General features: G+C 24.3%; 5 protein-coding genes across 5 annotated transcripts in view; 4 read left to right on the forward strand and 1 right to left on the reverse strand.

Annotated features, from left to right (window-relative positions):
• Nucleotides 1-595: 595 nt before the first annotated feature.
• dokA (histidine kinase) lies at nt 596-5611 on the forward strand (the record flags this gene model as incomplete). Its single annotated transcript, XM_639087.1, has 1 exon — nt 596-5611. One exon carries the CDS (start codon nt 596-598, stop codon nt 5609-5611), a length of 5016 nt encoding a protein of 1671 aa, XP_644179.1.
• A 1486-nt stretch (nt 5612-7097) lies between these two features.
• DDB_G0274641 (hypothetical protein) lies at nt 7098-8369 on the forward strand (the record flags this gene model as incomplete). The annotated part of the gene is made up of 3 exons (XM_639088.1): nt 7098-7228; nt 7376-7652; nt 7752-8369. 3 exons carry the CDS (start codon nt 7098-7100, stop codon nt 8367-8369), a joined length of 1026 nt encoding a protein of 341 aa, XP_644180.1.
• A 533-nt stretch (nt 8370-8902) lies between these two features.
• Nucleotides 8903-10264, forward strand: pyd3 (hypothetical protein; the record flags this gene model as incomplete). Its single annotated transcript, XM_639089.1, has 3 exons — nt 8903-9084; nt 9168-9358; nt 9462-10264. The coding sequence occupies 3 exons, from the start codon at nt 8903-8905 to the stop codon at nt 10262-10264; spliced, it is 1176 nt and encodes a 391-aa protein (XP_644181.1).
• Nucleotides 10265-10956: 692 nt separating this feature from the next.
• DDB_G0274451 (hypothetical protein) lies at nt 10957-12147 on the forward strand (the record flags this gene model as incomplete). The annotated part of the gene is made up of 1 exon (XM_639090.1): nt 10957-12147. The coding sequence occupies one exon, from the start codon at nt 10957-10959 to the stop codon at nt 12145-12147; it is 1191 nt and encodes a 396-aa protein (XP_644182.1).
• Nucleotides 12148-12387: 240 nt separating this feature from the next.
• Nucleotides 12388-13665, reverse strand: part of scsB (succinate-CoA ligase) — a gene marked incomplete at both ends in the record, with an annotated part of 1576 nt that continues 298 nt past the window's right edge. Inside the window, one exon of the mRNA XM_639091.1 lies at nt 12388-13617. Within this exon, the coding sequence (XP_644183.1) occupies nt 12388-13617 (1230 nt within the window). The remainder of the gene's footprint in view (nt 13618-13665) is intronic.

Below are 13665 nucleotides of genomic sequence, written 5' to 3' on the forward strand. Positions count from 1 at the left end.
ATTAGTTTAATTATTAAAAAAATTATTTTTTTTATGATATCCAAAAATATCGACCCTATTTGCACCTTATTTTTTTTTTTTTTTTTTTTTTTTTTTTTTTTTTTTTTTCCCAATTCCTCTTTTTTATTTTGTTTTATTTTTTTTAATTTTTTTTTTTAAAAAATATCACCACCCCAAAACCAAAAAAGATTTTTATTAACACACTTTTATTTTATATATTTAGTTAGCAATAGTAATAATAGTAATAATAGTAAATTTTTTATTTTTTTATTTTTTTATTTTTTTATTTTTTTTTTTTTATTTAAATTATAGAAAATAAAAAAAAGTCAATATATATATTTAAAAAAAAACAAAAAAACAAAAAAAATAAAAAAAAATATCAGTAATAATCTTTATATACAATAATAATAATAATAAAAAATATAATAATAATAATAATAATAATAATAATAATAATAATAAAAAATATAATAATAATAATAATAATAATAATAATTTAAGGGATATTAACCGTTTTTGTATCTATTGCAAATTCGTTTTTCCCAAATTCTAAAAAAAACAAAAAAAAAAAAAAAAAAAAAAAAAAACTAATAAAATGAGTTCACCACACATTGAACTTCACTCACAAAGAACATTATCTCCCCAACCAAGTTCAAATAATTTTGAATTGACAGGAAATAAAAGTTGTGCATTATCAGCTTCTTTAAATGGTTCCATAGATGATTTAAATAATAACAATAATAACAATAACAATAACAATAACAATAACAATAACAATAACAATAACAATAACAATAACAATAACAATAACAATAATAATAACAATAACAATAACAATAATAATGACGGCGATAAAAACGATAAAAAATTACTTATTATAACAAATGCACCAACACCACCATTAACACCTCCACAACCCACAAAAACACAACAAACATTACTAGAATTAAACCAAAAATTTCAAGAGCAACAACAACAGCAACAACAACAACAACAATTACAAAAACAGAATAAACAACAACAATCACAAAAACAACAAGAAGAACCACCATCATCACAACAAGAAGAACCACCATTATCACAACAACAACAAGAACAAGAACAAGAACAAGAACAAGAACAAGAACAAGAAGAACAATCAAAACAAAAAATAGAAGGAAAAGGAGGGGGAGGAGAGGAAGAGGAGTGTGAAGGAGGAGGAGGAGGAGAGGGAGAGGGAGAGGAGCAATTTAAAGAGGGTGATGAGGAAGAACACGAGGGTATTGAAATTGATCCAAATCTACCAACAACTGGATATACTGGTAAACGAAGATCATCATTACAAATCAATGAAGCATCACCAAAATTAATACAAACACCATCAGTAGATAGAACATTATGTATATTAGATTCATTACCATGTCCAATCTTTCAAATTGGTATCATTGAGAATACAGAGAATGGTAATATTACATTGACTGGTTTTGCAAATGAAAGATTAACAACACTCTTATCATGTTCATCCAATCTATTAGTAGACTCTTTAAAATCAATTCCATCACCACACTACAATACTGTACCATCATTAGAAAGTTGTAATTCAATCCCAATAAATAATTTAGCACCTGGTCTATTACCAAATACTGATCCAACAAAAATATTAGATCCATATATTTCATTATATAATAAAAAACAATTAAAAGAACGTTATAGTAATAATAATAATAATACTAATACCAATAATAATAATAATAATAATAATAATAATAATAATAATAATAATAATAATAATAATAATAATAATAATGATACCACTACTACCACCACCACTACCACAACTACCACCACTACCACTACAACGACCACTACCACAACAACAACAAATGAGTCTGATAATAATAATAATAATAATAATAATAATAATAATAATAATAATAATAATAATAATAATAATAATAATAATGAAGAAATTAAACAAAATACAAAAGAGGGTGAGGAAATATTACATGAATCAACAAATTCAACTGGTACAGGTAATTCAATATCAAGACCAAATTCAATATTACAATGTATATTGGATTCATTTCATGAACAAAAAACAATAACCGAGAAAGTATTATTAAGTAACTTTTTAATTAGACAACAATATAAGAGTAGAGCTACAATTAAACCATTCCCAGATGGTTGTATTTGTATATTTGAATATATTGAAAATATAAATTTAAATTATCAACAACCACCAACTTCATTAAATGATAGAATTAATTCAACAAATAAATTAACAAATGAAATGGAGCTATTATCATTATCACCAGACTCTAATCATCAACATGTTCAAAAATTACATAATCATAATCATAATCATCATAATCATAATCATAATAATACTACACAACGAGCATCATCAACTGATTCACCATTTATTCATTCTGTATCAGCAAATTCACTTTCATCAATGTCATCAAATTCATCTGTAACATCTGCATGTGCATCATTAAGTAGTAATAGTAGTAGTAATAGTAATAATAATAGTAATAATGCAAGTAGTAGTAATTGTAGTAGTAATGCAAATAGTAATAATACAAATAGTAGTAGTAGTAATTGTTGTTGTTGTTGTAATAATAATAATAATAATAATACATCATCAACATCATCAACAATATCAAGTGCATCATCAACAAAATCAAAATCATATTTACATCAACAACATAAGAATTCAAAAGTTTATTCAACTTTATTGAATAGTTTTGAGAATTTATCATTTTTATTAAAATCAACACCAATTATAATTTGGAGAGCTGATCATAATGGTGAGATGGTATTCTTTAAGAAATCCGATGAGATTCCAATAGATGAAAAGAAAGTTGTTGGTAATAATTTTCAAGATTTCTTACAATGGGTACCCCAAACCTATCGTACCAATTTCCAAGAGATGTTTCAAAACAGTTTAAAGTGTGGTAAGATTTTCGAATTCTTATTTTGGTTTCAAACACCTCAGAATTATGTTCAACTATTTAAAATCGCAGGTTATCCAATATTTCATATTGATGGTAAAGATTGTATTGCTTCAAAGAGATACCTAATCGGTTGGTTAGGTGTTACCTATAATTATCTAATTAATGATGGTGCTGAAATCTCAATTAAAGGTTCTGCAAATTTAGATAGTATGTATGAAAAATTTAAAATCATTTATGAAATGCCAAATATTGAACGTACAAAATTAACAAATAATGGTATATCAAGTGGTGGTGATATAACTAACGCCAACAACAATGGTGGTTCAAGTGAATCTTCAAATAAAATATTGGAAAAGAAAAAACATTTAATTTCTGAGGCTGAAAAAGAATGTTTTTTAAAATGTAAAGAAACTTATAATATCCTATTTAAATTATCATTACTTGGTGTAATGTTTTCAACTTTTAAAGGTATAATTTTAGATGCAAATGATATGTTATTACAGACAATTGGATATACTAGAGGTGATTTAGAGAATGGTAAAATCGATTGGATGTTATTGACTCCACCAGAACATTTTGAAATTTCAGCTAGAGCATTACAAGAGTTGAAGGCAAAGAGATGGTGTCAACCAATTGAGAAGGCGTATATACATAAGAGTGGCAAGAGGGTACCAGTGTTGATTACATCCGCTATGATCGATGGTAGTACTGAACAGTGTATAACATTTGTGTTTGATTTAAGTAGATATAGACAAGCTGAGATGGCAGCGATTGAAGCAACCAGATTAAAGACTCAATTCATTACAAATATTTCCCACGAGTTACGTACACCCTGTCATGGTATAGTTGGTATGAGCCAATTGCTATTGGATTCACAATTGACCAATACGCAACGTGATAATATAGATTCAATTAAACGGTCTACAGATTCATTGATATCGTTGATCAATGATATACTGGATTTCAGCAAGTTGGAGTATGGTAAAGTTACATTGGAGAATGAGTCATTCGAATTGTTGCCAATGATTGAGGAAGTGTTGGACTCTCAAGCCACAGCTGCCAATCGAAAAGGCATAGATTTGATATTCGTCATGGGTCGTGACTATCCAGTGCCTCCGGTTATATTTGGTGATAGAAATTCATTGAAAAAGGTGTTATTGAATTTGGTTGGAAATGCTGTGAAATTCACAGAGACCGGTTTCGTGCTATTGGAGATCTCTACCGATTATGAAAGTGGCGATCAAATCTCCTTGCGTTTCACAGTTAAAGACAGTGGTATTGGTATACCCGAGAATAAGATCGAGCAGATTTTCGTGCCATTTGGTCAAATTGACGGTTCATTCAGTAGGAAATACGGTGGCTCCGGATTGGGTCTATCTTTCTGCAAAGAACTAGTCGCGTTGATGGGTGGCTATATTCGGGTGGAGAGCGGCGATCAAGAGGGTGGCAAAGGCACGACCTTTTGGTTCGCAATTAAAGTTTCCATCTCGTCACCTTCTTACCTACCAAATAGTGTTCCCGCAGCTAACCAATTCTTTTATCCTGAATATAGACCATCACATTATAACAATGTCATTGGTAATGGTGATTCACCAAAGAATGTACTAATCATTGAATCCAATCAAATGGTAATCATGTCGATCCAATCGATCCTTCTCTCAATGAAATGTGAATGTATTAGTGCATCCAAAGCAATCACAGCATTAGATCTATTGGAATCATCAAAATCAACTGAAAATCAAATCGATATCATAGTTTGTTCAGATAAATCAACATTTGTTCAACAAATTCTAGATTATGTAACCACTGAAAAAGTCATACTCTATGGTGTTGATCCAAATTCAAAATATAATGAAAATTCAAAAGTTTACTCTTATTTAGTTACACCAATAACTCATTCAAAATTAATTTCTTCAATTTTACTTTCAAAAAATTTAAAATCAAAAAATTCATTTTTAACAACAACAAATAATACAAATAATACAAATAATACAAATAATATTGAAAATAAATCATCAATTGATTCACCATTATCAATAACTTCAACTTCATCTTCAATTATAACTCCAATTTTAACTTCAAATAATTTAGATTTAAATAATAATAATAATAATAATAATAATTCAATTTTAGTTTCAAATAATGGTGGTGTTGATGGTGGAAATAATGTTCCATCAACATTAACAACAATTCAACAAAGTCAACCAAAGAAATATATTTTAGTTGCAGAAGATAATGATATTAATATTAAAGTTGTAGTTAGACAATTGGAAAAGTTAGGATATACTGCAATTGTTGGAATTAATGGATTGAAAGCTTTGGAAATAATTGGAAGTTTTCCAATTTGTTTAATACTTTTAGATTGTCAAATGCCTCAAATGGATGGTTTCACATGTTCCACTATTTTACGTCAAATTGAACCAACTGGTCAACGTATACCAATCATTGCAATGACTGCAAATGACTCAAAGGATAGATGTTTCGAAGTTGGTATGGATGATTATCTCTCAAAACCTGTCAGAGTTGATAGACTTCAAAAAACTTTATCCGATTGGATTAAAACTGATGAAAATGGTAATCCAACAAATTCTTATAATTTTTATCCATTATCTTATTCTTTGGTTTATAATAATTTTATTGATACTCAATTAAAAAAAGAAAAGAATGACGATTAAAAAATAAATAAAAAAAAAAAAAGGAAACTATACTTATAAAAAATAATAATGCATTTGTAAATAAAAAAAAAAATAAAAAATAAAAATAAAAAAAACTATTTTTTTATTTGTATATATTCTTTAATAAATTGAATTAAATTTTATTTTATATTATTTACTTTATAAAAACAATAATTTCAATTAAACAAATTAATAATATCTCATGATTAATAATTAATTAAATAAAAAAAAAAAAAAATTTTTTTTAAACATCATTTAGTTTTTTAATTTTTTTTAAAAAAAAAAAAAAAAACCTAATTATAATAATAATAAAAATAATAAAAAATATACCTATTTGAAAACAAAGTAATAATTTTAAGGGTTTTAATTTAAAAATCGATTTTTTTTTTTTTTTTATTTATTATTTTAAATATGTTTAAAGAATTTTTAAAGATATTTTTAATATTAATTATTGTAATTTACAATTTTGAAAAAAAAAAATTAAATTCGGACTATATATGTCATAAATATATTATTTTTAGATTTTATTCTTGTTTTTGTTCTCTCCTCACATATGTACCCTCTATCAACATCTTTTTAAATCTCCCAATTATTTTTATTTATTTTATTTTTTATTTTTTTTTTATTTTTTTTTTTATTTTTTTATATCAATAAAAATTTTCAATTTGATTGTAACTATCACACATATTTTCGCACATGTTATTTATAACATTTTTACCTACCTAGTAAAACTTTATTTTTTTTTTTATTTTTTTTTATTTTTTTTTTTTATATTAATATTTTATTTAATATATATTTTTATTTTATTTTTAACAGCACCAGTTTAAATAATCACACACACAAACACACTCACAAATTTTATTTTATTTTTATTTTTATTTTTATTTATTTTTATTTTTTTTTCTTATTTCAACACCACCCTTTTTTTTTTTTTTTTTTATTTTTTTTTTATTTTTTTTTTTTTCCTTTTGTTTTCAAAAAATTATTAATTATCTACAAATAAAAAAAAAACTTATTTAAAAAAAAAAAAAAAAAACAACCAACAACAACTTATATTTCTATAAAGATATAATCATATAAAATTTTTTAATTTTAATTAAAAATTATAAAATAAATTAATATTTCAAATTAATTCGCCTCAATTTCAATTTCAGTTTTTTTTTTTTTAATCACTTTTTTTTAATTCTCCATTAAATTATTTATTTAATAATAAAAAAAAAAAAAAAAAAATAAAAAATAACGCACACATATTAAAAAAAAAAAAAAAAAAAGGATTAATCATCGATAAGGATTTAAAAATTATAATAAAATGGTTAAAGAATATGTATCAGCACTTAGTAAAGCATCAGTTTCAATATTGATGTTTTTATCATTTTTATTTATTTTAAAAATATCATATATCTATATTTATGAAAAAAAGAAATCAACAGCAGCGACTGTCAAAAAACTTATACACTTTTTCGTGTTTATATATATTTTATTAATTATGATTTTAAATTATATTCAATTTGAAATTTATTATTATAATCCCGCAATTTGGACCATTTTTTATAAAGTAATTTATAATATTTGTGGTTTCTTATTTACTTCATCATTTATTTTATTATTAACTTATTGGTATGTATTATTATTTTTTTTTTTTTTTTTTTTTTTTTTTTTAATAACAATAAATTATAACCATATATAATAAATTTTAATTTTAATTTTAATTTCATTTTAATTTAATTTAATTTTATTTTATTTTATTTTATTATAAAAAAAAAGGATTGGTATGATAACAGATATTTTTCAAATTAGAAAAGGAGCAATTTTTACAAAATATACTGGACCTGTGTTTATGGTAGTTCAATTCACCAATTTTGTTATTAAACTATTAACAATTATTTCAAATGCACGTCTTTTTTATTTACAAACTCGTTTGGATTTAGAAAAAGCTTCAATTTATTATGATTTCTTTGTGAATATATTTGTATTAATAATTTTAGTAGTATTTATTGTGGTTAATTTATATATTTTCAATAAAAAAGTTAGAAGAAGAATTGTATGTATATTTCTAATAATAATATAATAATTAATTTTAAAATTCTAATAATTTTTTTTTTTTTTTTTATTAATTTATTTATTTATTTTTTTTTTTCAGAAAATATTTACAGTAATTGCAGCAATTGTTGGTTTAACATTCTTTGTGTTAACATTAATTCGTGTATTTATTTATTATGATAGTGATAGATACAGTTTTGCAACATTAATATTAGTATCTGCATTATGTTTAGAAGTTATCTTTGTTATTTATCCAATTAGAATAGATGTTATAAAGAATAAACATATTAATAAATTCTTTGGTTTATTCTATATTGGTTATTCAAAGGAAACCAAACAAGAGACCCATAGCTCTTATAAGAAATCACACCACCCAGGTGGTGCAGCTCATAATGATGCTGTTCATAATGAAAAAGAAACTGTAATTTCAATGGATGATCTAACATCACTTACAAGTACCACCTGTACAAATACAAGTACAAATACAACTACAACAATAAATAATAATAATAACAATAATAATAACAACAACAATAATAATAATAAAGGTGCAGGAGATTACACAAATACAACAAACACTGCAACCTCGCCACTTGAAAGTCAATCTTTAAATACAAATTCAACACCAAATACTTGCACTGATTCGATTGATAATAATAGTAATTTACAACCACACCATGAAATATCAATTAATCCTCCAAACGAATTGAATGTTTAAAAAAAAAAAAAAAAAAAAAAAAAAAACAAAAAAAAAAAAAAAAAAAAAAAAAAAAAAAAAAAAAAAAAAAAAACACCTGTTTCCTAATCATTTTTTTTTTTAATGCGTATCCTTTTTTTAATAAATATAGGTAATTAAAAAAAATAAAAAAAAAAAAAATAAAATAAAAAAAAACAATGAAAAAAAATATCTTTCTTTTTCAAAAAAAAAAAAAAAAAAAAAAAAAAAAAAACAGAATTGTAATATGATAAAAAAATGTCGATTAATTTTCAAATAAATAAATATCTAAAATTTTTAATTTTTTTTTTTTTAATTTAATTTCATTTCTGGTCAAATTTTGATTTTAATTTTTTAATTTTTTAATTTTTTTTTTTTTTTTTTTGATTTTTTAATTTTTTGATTTTTCATTATAAAAAAAAAAAAAAAAAAAAATTAAATTTCTTTCATAATCTATTTAAATATTATACATATATATCTATAATTGTAATAATAAATAAATAATAAATAAATAAAATTTTTTTTTTTTTTTTAAAATGAGTAAACAATTTGAAAGCGTTCAAGCTACATTAGAAAAGTATATTCCAGCAGAGGAATTATCAGAAGTTAAAAGAATTCTTTATGGTTATAATAGAGGTCACCATGTCAAATCACTTCCAATTTGTCAAGAAGCTTTAGATTTAGCAAATAAAAATAATTTTGAAATTGTTGCTTCAAAGTAAATATATATATATTTTTTTTTTAATTATAAAATTAAAATATTAAAATATTAAAATAATTAAAATGATTAAAATAATCTAGAGTTGAAGCAGATCCAGAACAATTAAGAAAACCAAGAATTGTTAGATTAGGTATTATTCAAAATTCAATTGGTGCTGAAACTACTGCACCAATCCAAGATCAATATTTAGCAATTGAAGCAAAGATTGAAAAAATGATCGATGCTGCTGGTGCTATGGGTGTAAATGTTTTATGTCTCCAAGAAACATGGCGTATGTAATTAATGTTTTTTTTTTTTTTTTTTTTATTTTTTTTTTTTTTATTTTTAATTTTTTTAAAAAAAAAATCTTTTATTAATTGATTTTTTTTAAATAGATATGCCATTTGCATTTTGTACAAGAGAGAAATATCCATGGGTTGAATTTGCAGAATCAGCAAGTACAGGACAATCAATTAAATTCATTCAAAGAATGGCTAGAAAATATAATATGGTAATTATTTCACCAATGTTAGAGAGAGATGATGTTCATGCAAGTACAATTCATAATACTGCCGTTGTAGTTGGTAATAATGGTAATATCATTGGAAAGAGTAGAAAGAATCATATCCCAAGAACTGGTGATTTCAATGAGTCAACCTATTATATGGAATCGACATTGGGTCATCCAGTGTTTGAGACTATTTATGGAAAGATTGCAATCAACATTTGTTATGGTCGTCATCATAATTTGAATTGGTTAGCCTATGGTTTGAATGGTGCTGAAATCGTTTTTAATCCATCCGCTACCGTGGGTGAATTATCTGAACCAATGTGGGGTGTCGAAGCTAGAAATGCAGCAATGACCAATAACTATTTCGTTGGTTCAATCAATCGTGTTGGAACTGAACATTTCCCAAATGAATTCACCAGTGGTAATGGTAAACCTGCTCATAAAGATTTCGGTCATTTCTATGGTAGTTCTTATTTCAGTTCACCTGATAATTGTTGTACTCCTTCACTCTCTCGTGTCTCTGATGGTTTAAATATCTCTGAAGTCGACTTAAACCTTTGTCAACAAGTAAAAGATAAATGGAATTTCCAAATGACTGCTCGTTATGAATTATACGCAAAATTCTTAACAGATTACATTAATCCAAATTATCAACCAAATATTATTAAAGATCCATCTATGAAATAATTGTATTAAAATAAAAAATAAATAAATAAAATAATTATAATAAAATATTATAAAATATATAATAAAATATATAAAAAAAAAGAATAACAAATATTAAAAAAAAAAAAAAAAAAAAATTAAGATTTCATAATTTTTAAATCTTCATTTTTTTTTTTTTTTTTTGAAGTCTTACCAAATATATAATAATTTGTATTATAATTTTTTAGGTAAAATATAATATTTTTATTATTTGAAAAAAAAAAAAAATAAAATAATCTATAAATTTCATTTTTAATATTACTATAAGTTTAATTGTTGGGTATTACCTTTTTATCAAAGAAAGGAAATGAAAATGAAAAAAAAAAAAAAAAAAAAAAATATAGATTTAAAAAAAAAATAATTCATCATAATAGATATAAATTGTGTGGTTTATTTGTTTGTGTTATGATATTATTTTTTTTTTATTTTTTTTTTTTATTTTTTTTTTAAATTTTACAGTAATAAAGAATTCTTATAATAATTTTAAAAAAAATGTAAAAAAAAATTTTTAATATAAATAGTAGAAATAATTAATTTTTTATTATTTAATTTAAATAAACAAGAAAATAATTAATTTTCCAGTTTCCTTTTTTTTTTTTTTTTAATTTATTTATTAAATATTTTTTAACATATATACAGAATAATAATTTTAAAAATTTAATATTATTGAAAAAATGAATTTCGTAAAATCATCATTAACCAAAGTAAGAGATACAACTCATCAAATTGGTGCTAAATTAGATTCTTTTGAAAATAAACCAAGTAATGATACTAATATTATTACAGATGCATATGCAAAGAAAAATGAAGATGAAGATCTTAGTAATAGAGCCACAGAAGTTGCTTCAAACAGTTTACCAACAAATTCAAATTTAAATTCTTCATCATCAAATGTTCAAAGAAAAAGAGAGGGTGAGGGATTATTAAATCGTATTGAAAATACTTTTTCAAGAAAAAATAATAATAATAATAACGAAGAAGAAGAAGAAGAAGAAAGAGTTGTACAATCTGATAGTGATTCAAGATTATCAGAAAAAAAAGATGGACTTTCAAATAAATTCCAAAATTCAATGAGAATGAATGATAATGAACCACAACAAGAAGAAGATAAAGAATCTGATTCTCACAATAATGCAAGCAACTCAATTAAAAGAAATAAAGGTGGTTTATTTGATAGAGTAGAAAATGAAGTTGAATCATTTGGAAGAAGAAATGAAAATGAAAATGAAGATGAACCAGAGGAACAAAACTCTTCTTTGTCAAAAAAAGGTGAATTATCAAATAAAGCGGAAAATGAATTTTCATCATTAGGTAAAAGAAATGAAAATCAACAACAAGATGATGATGAAGAAACCTCAAATAATAGATCACAATCAACTTCAAATAAAAATGAAGGATTTTTAAATAAAATTGAAAATAAATTTTCTTCGATTACTGGAAGAAATAAGAATAATGATAATAATAATAATGATAATGAAGAAACTGAAAATAAAACTCAAAACACCCATTCACAACAAAGTCCAACTACTAGAACAGATCAAGGTTTTTTAAATAAAATCCATAATTATAATCAACAAGTTGAAACAAATGCATCATCAGCTTTAAATTTCATTGATGGTAAGTCATCATCGTCAAATCCAACACCAACTTCAACACCAAATATTACATCATCAAATGAAAATTCAAATTTAAATAATAGATCTACAACTTCATCATCAACATCAAATGAAAGAGGTTCCTTTGGTGATGTTGAAGAAAAAGTTGATGGATTTTTCAAAGGAAATCAATCAAAATCACATAACGATCAAACAAATCCTGAACCACACAGAAAAGAAGGTTTATTATCTAAAATTGGAAAATTCTAAATTAATTTCATACCTTTTATAAATATATTTTATATACCCATTTTATATACCCATTTTATATACCCATTTTATATACTTATTTTATATACCCATTTTATATACCTATTTTTTTCAATAAAAAAAATAATTAAATAAATAAAAAAAAATAAAGATTTAATAAATAATAATAATTAACTATTGTAATTTATTACTACTTTTTTTTTTTTTTTTTTTTTTTATTATTATTTCTTTTTTATTTAATTATTTTTTTAAACAATTAACAGCTTTAATAGCAGCATCATCTAAATCACTAGCAGAAGTAATATTTAAACCAGATTTTTCCAAGATTTCTTTACCAATGTTTACATTTGTACCTTCTAAACGTACAACTAATGGAATTTTAAGACCAACTTGTTTTGAAGCATTTACGATACCAGAGGCAATGATATCACATTTCATGATACCACCGAAAATGTTTACGAGTAAACATTTAACTCTTGGATCTTTAGTGAGGATTTTGAAGGCTTCAGTGACGGCTTGTTCAGAGGCACTACCACCTACATCGAGGAAATTAGCAGGGATACCACCCTTTAATTTAATGATATCCATGGTGGCCATAGCCAAACCAGCACCATTAACCATACAACCAATGTTACCATCGAGACCAATGTAATTGAGACCAAATTTACCAGCTTCAACCTCACGTGGATCCTCTTCGGCGGTATCTCTCATTTCGAAAATCTCCTTTTGACGGAATGAGGCATTGTCATCGAAATTGATTTTAGCATCCATACAAATGACTTGACCATCGGTGGTTTCAGCGAATGGGTTAATCTCGACTTGAGTTGCATCACTCTTGATGAATAATTGATAGAGGTTTTCCATTTGTTGTTGAGCGATCTTTGCTTTCTCACCGGTGAAACCTAATTTCTCAGCGAGGTTTTTAGTTTGTTCTGGACGAATACCTTTGACGATATCGATTGGTTCTTTGAAAATTAAATCTGGTGTTTCCTCTGCAACACTCTCAATGTCAACACCACCTTGTGGTGATGCAATCATAACTGGTCCACCATATTTACGATCCATAACGATTGCAAAATACAATTCTCTCTTTGGGTCAACTGATTCTGCCAACATTACACTTTGAACTTTGGTACCTTCTTTGGTGGTTTGTTTGGTTACAAGATGTTTACCCAACATTTCGTCACATAAACGTTCTGCTTCCTTACCAGTTTTACAGAGATGAACACCTCCTTTAAATCCTGTCTCTATGAATGAACCCTTACCTCTACCACCTGCATGTACTTGTGCTTTAACTACTAATTCTCCATTCAATTCTGATGCTGCTTTGATGGCATCTGATGCTTTTGTTACAACTCTCCATTTTTGTGTATTAACTCCATATTTATCCATTAATGATTTACTTTGATATTCATGTAAATTTAAATATCTAACTTGATATTTACTTGGATTAAATTTTAAAACTCCTCCCTAAAATAAAATAAAAATAAAAATAAAAATAAAAAAAAATACGAATAT

Source organism: Dictyostelium discoideum (genome assembly GCF_000004695.1).
Source record: "Dictyostelium discoideum AX4 chromosome 2 chromosome, whole genome shotgun sequence".
Classification (NCBI taxonomy): Eukaryota; Evosea; class Eumycetozoa; order Dictyosteliales; family Dictyosteliaceae; genus Dictyostelium; species Dictyostelium discoideum.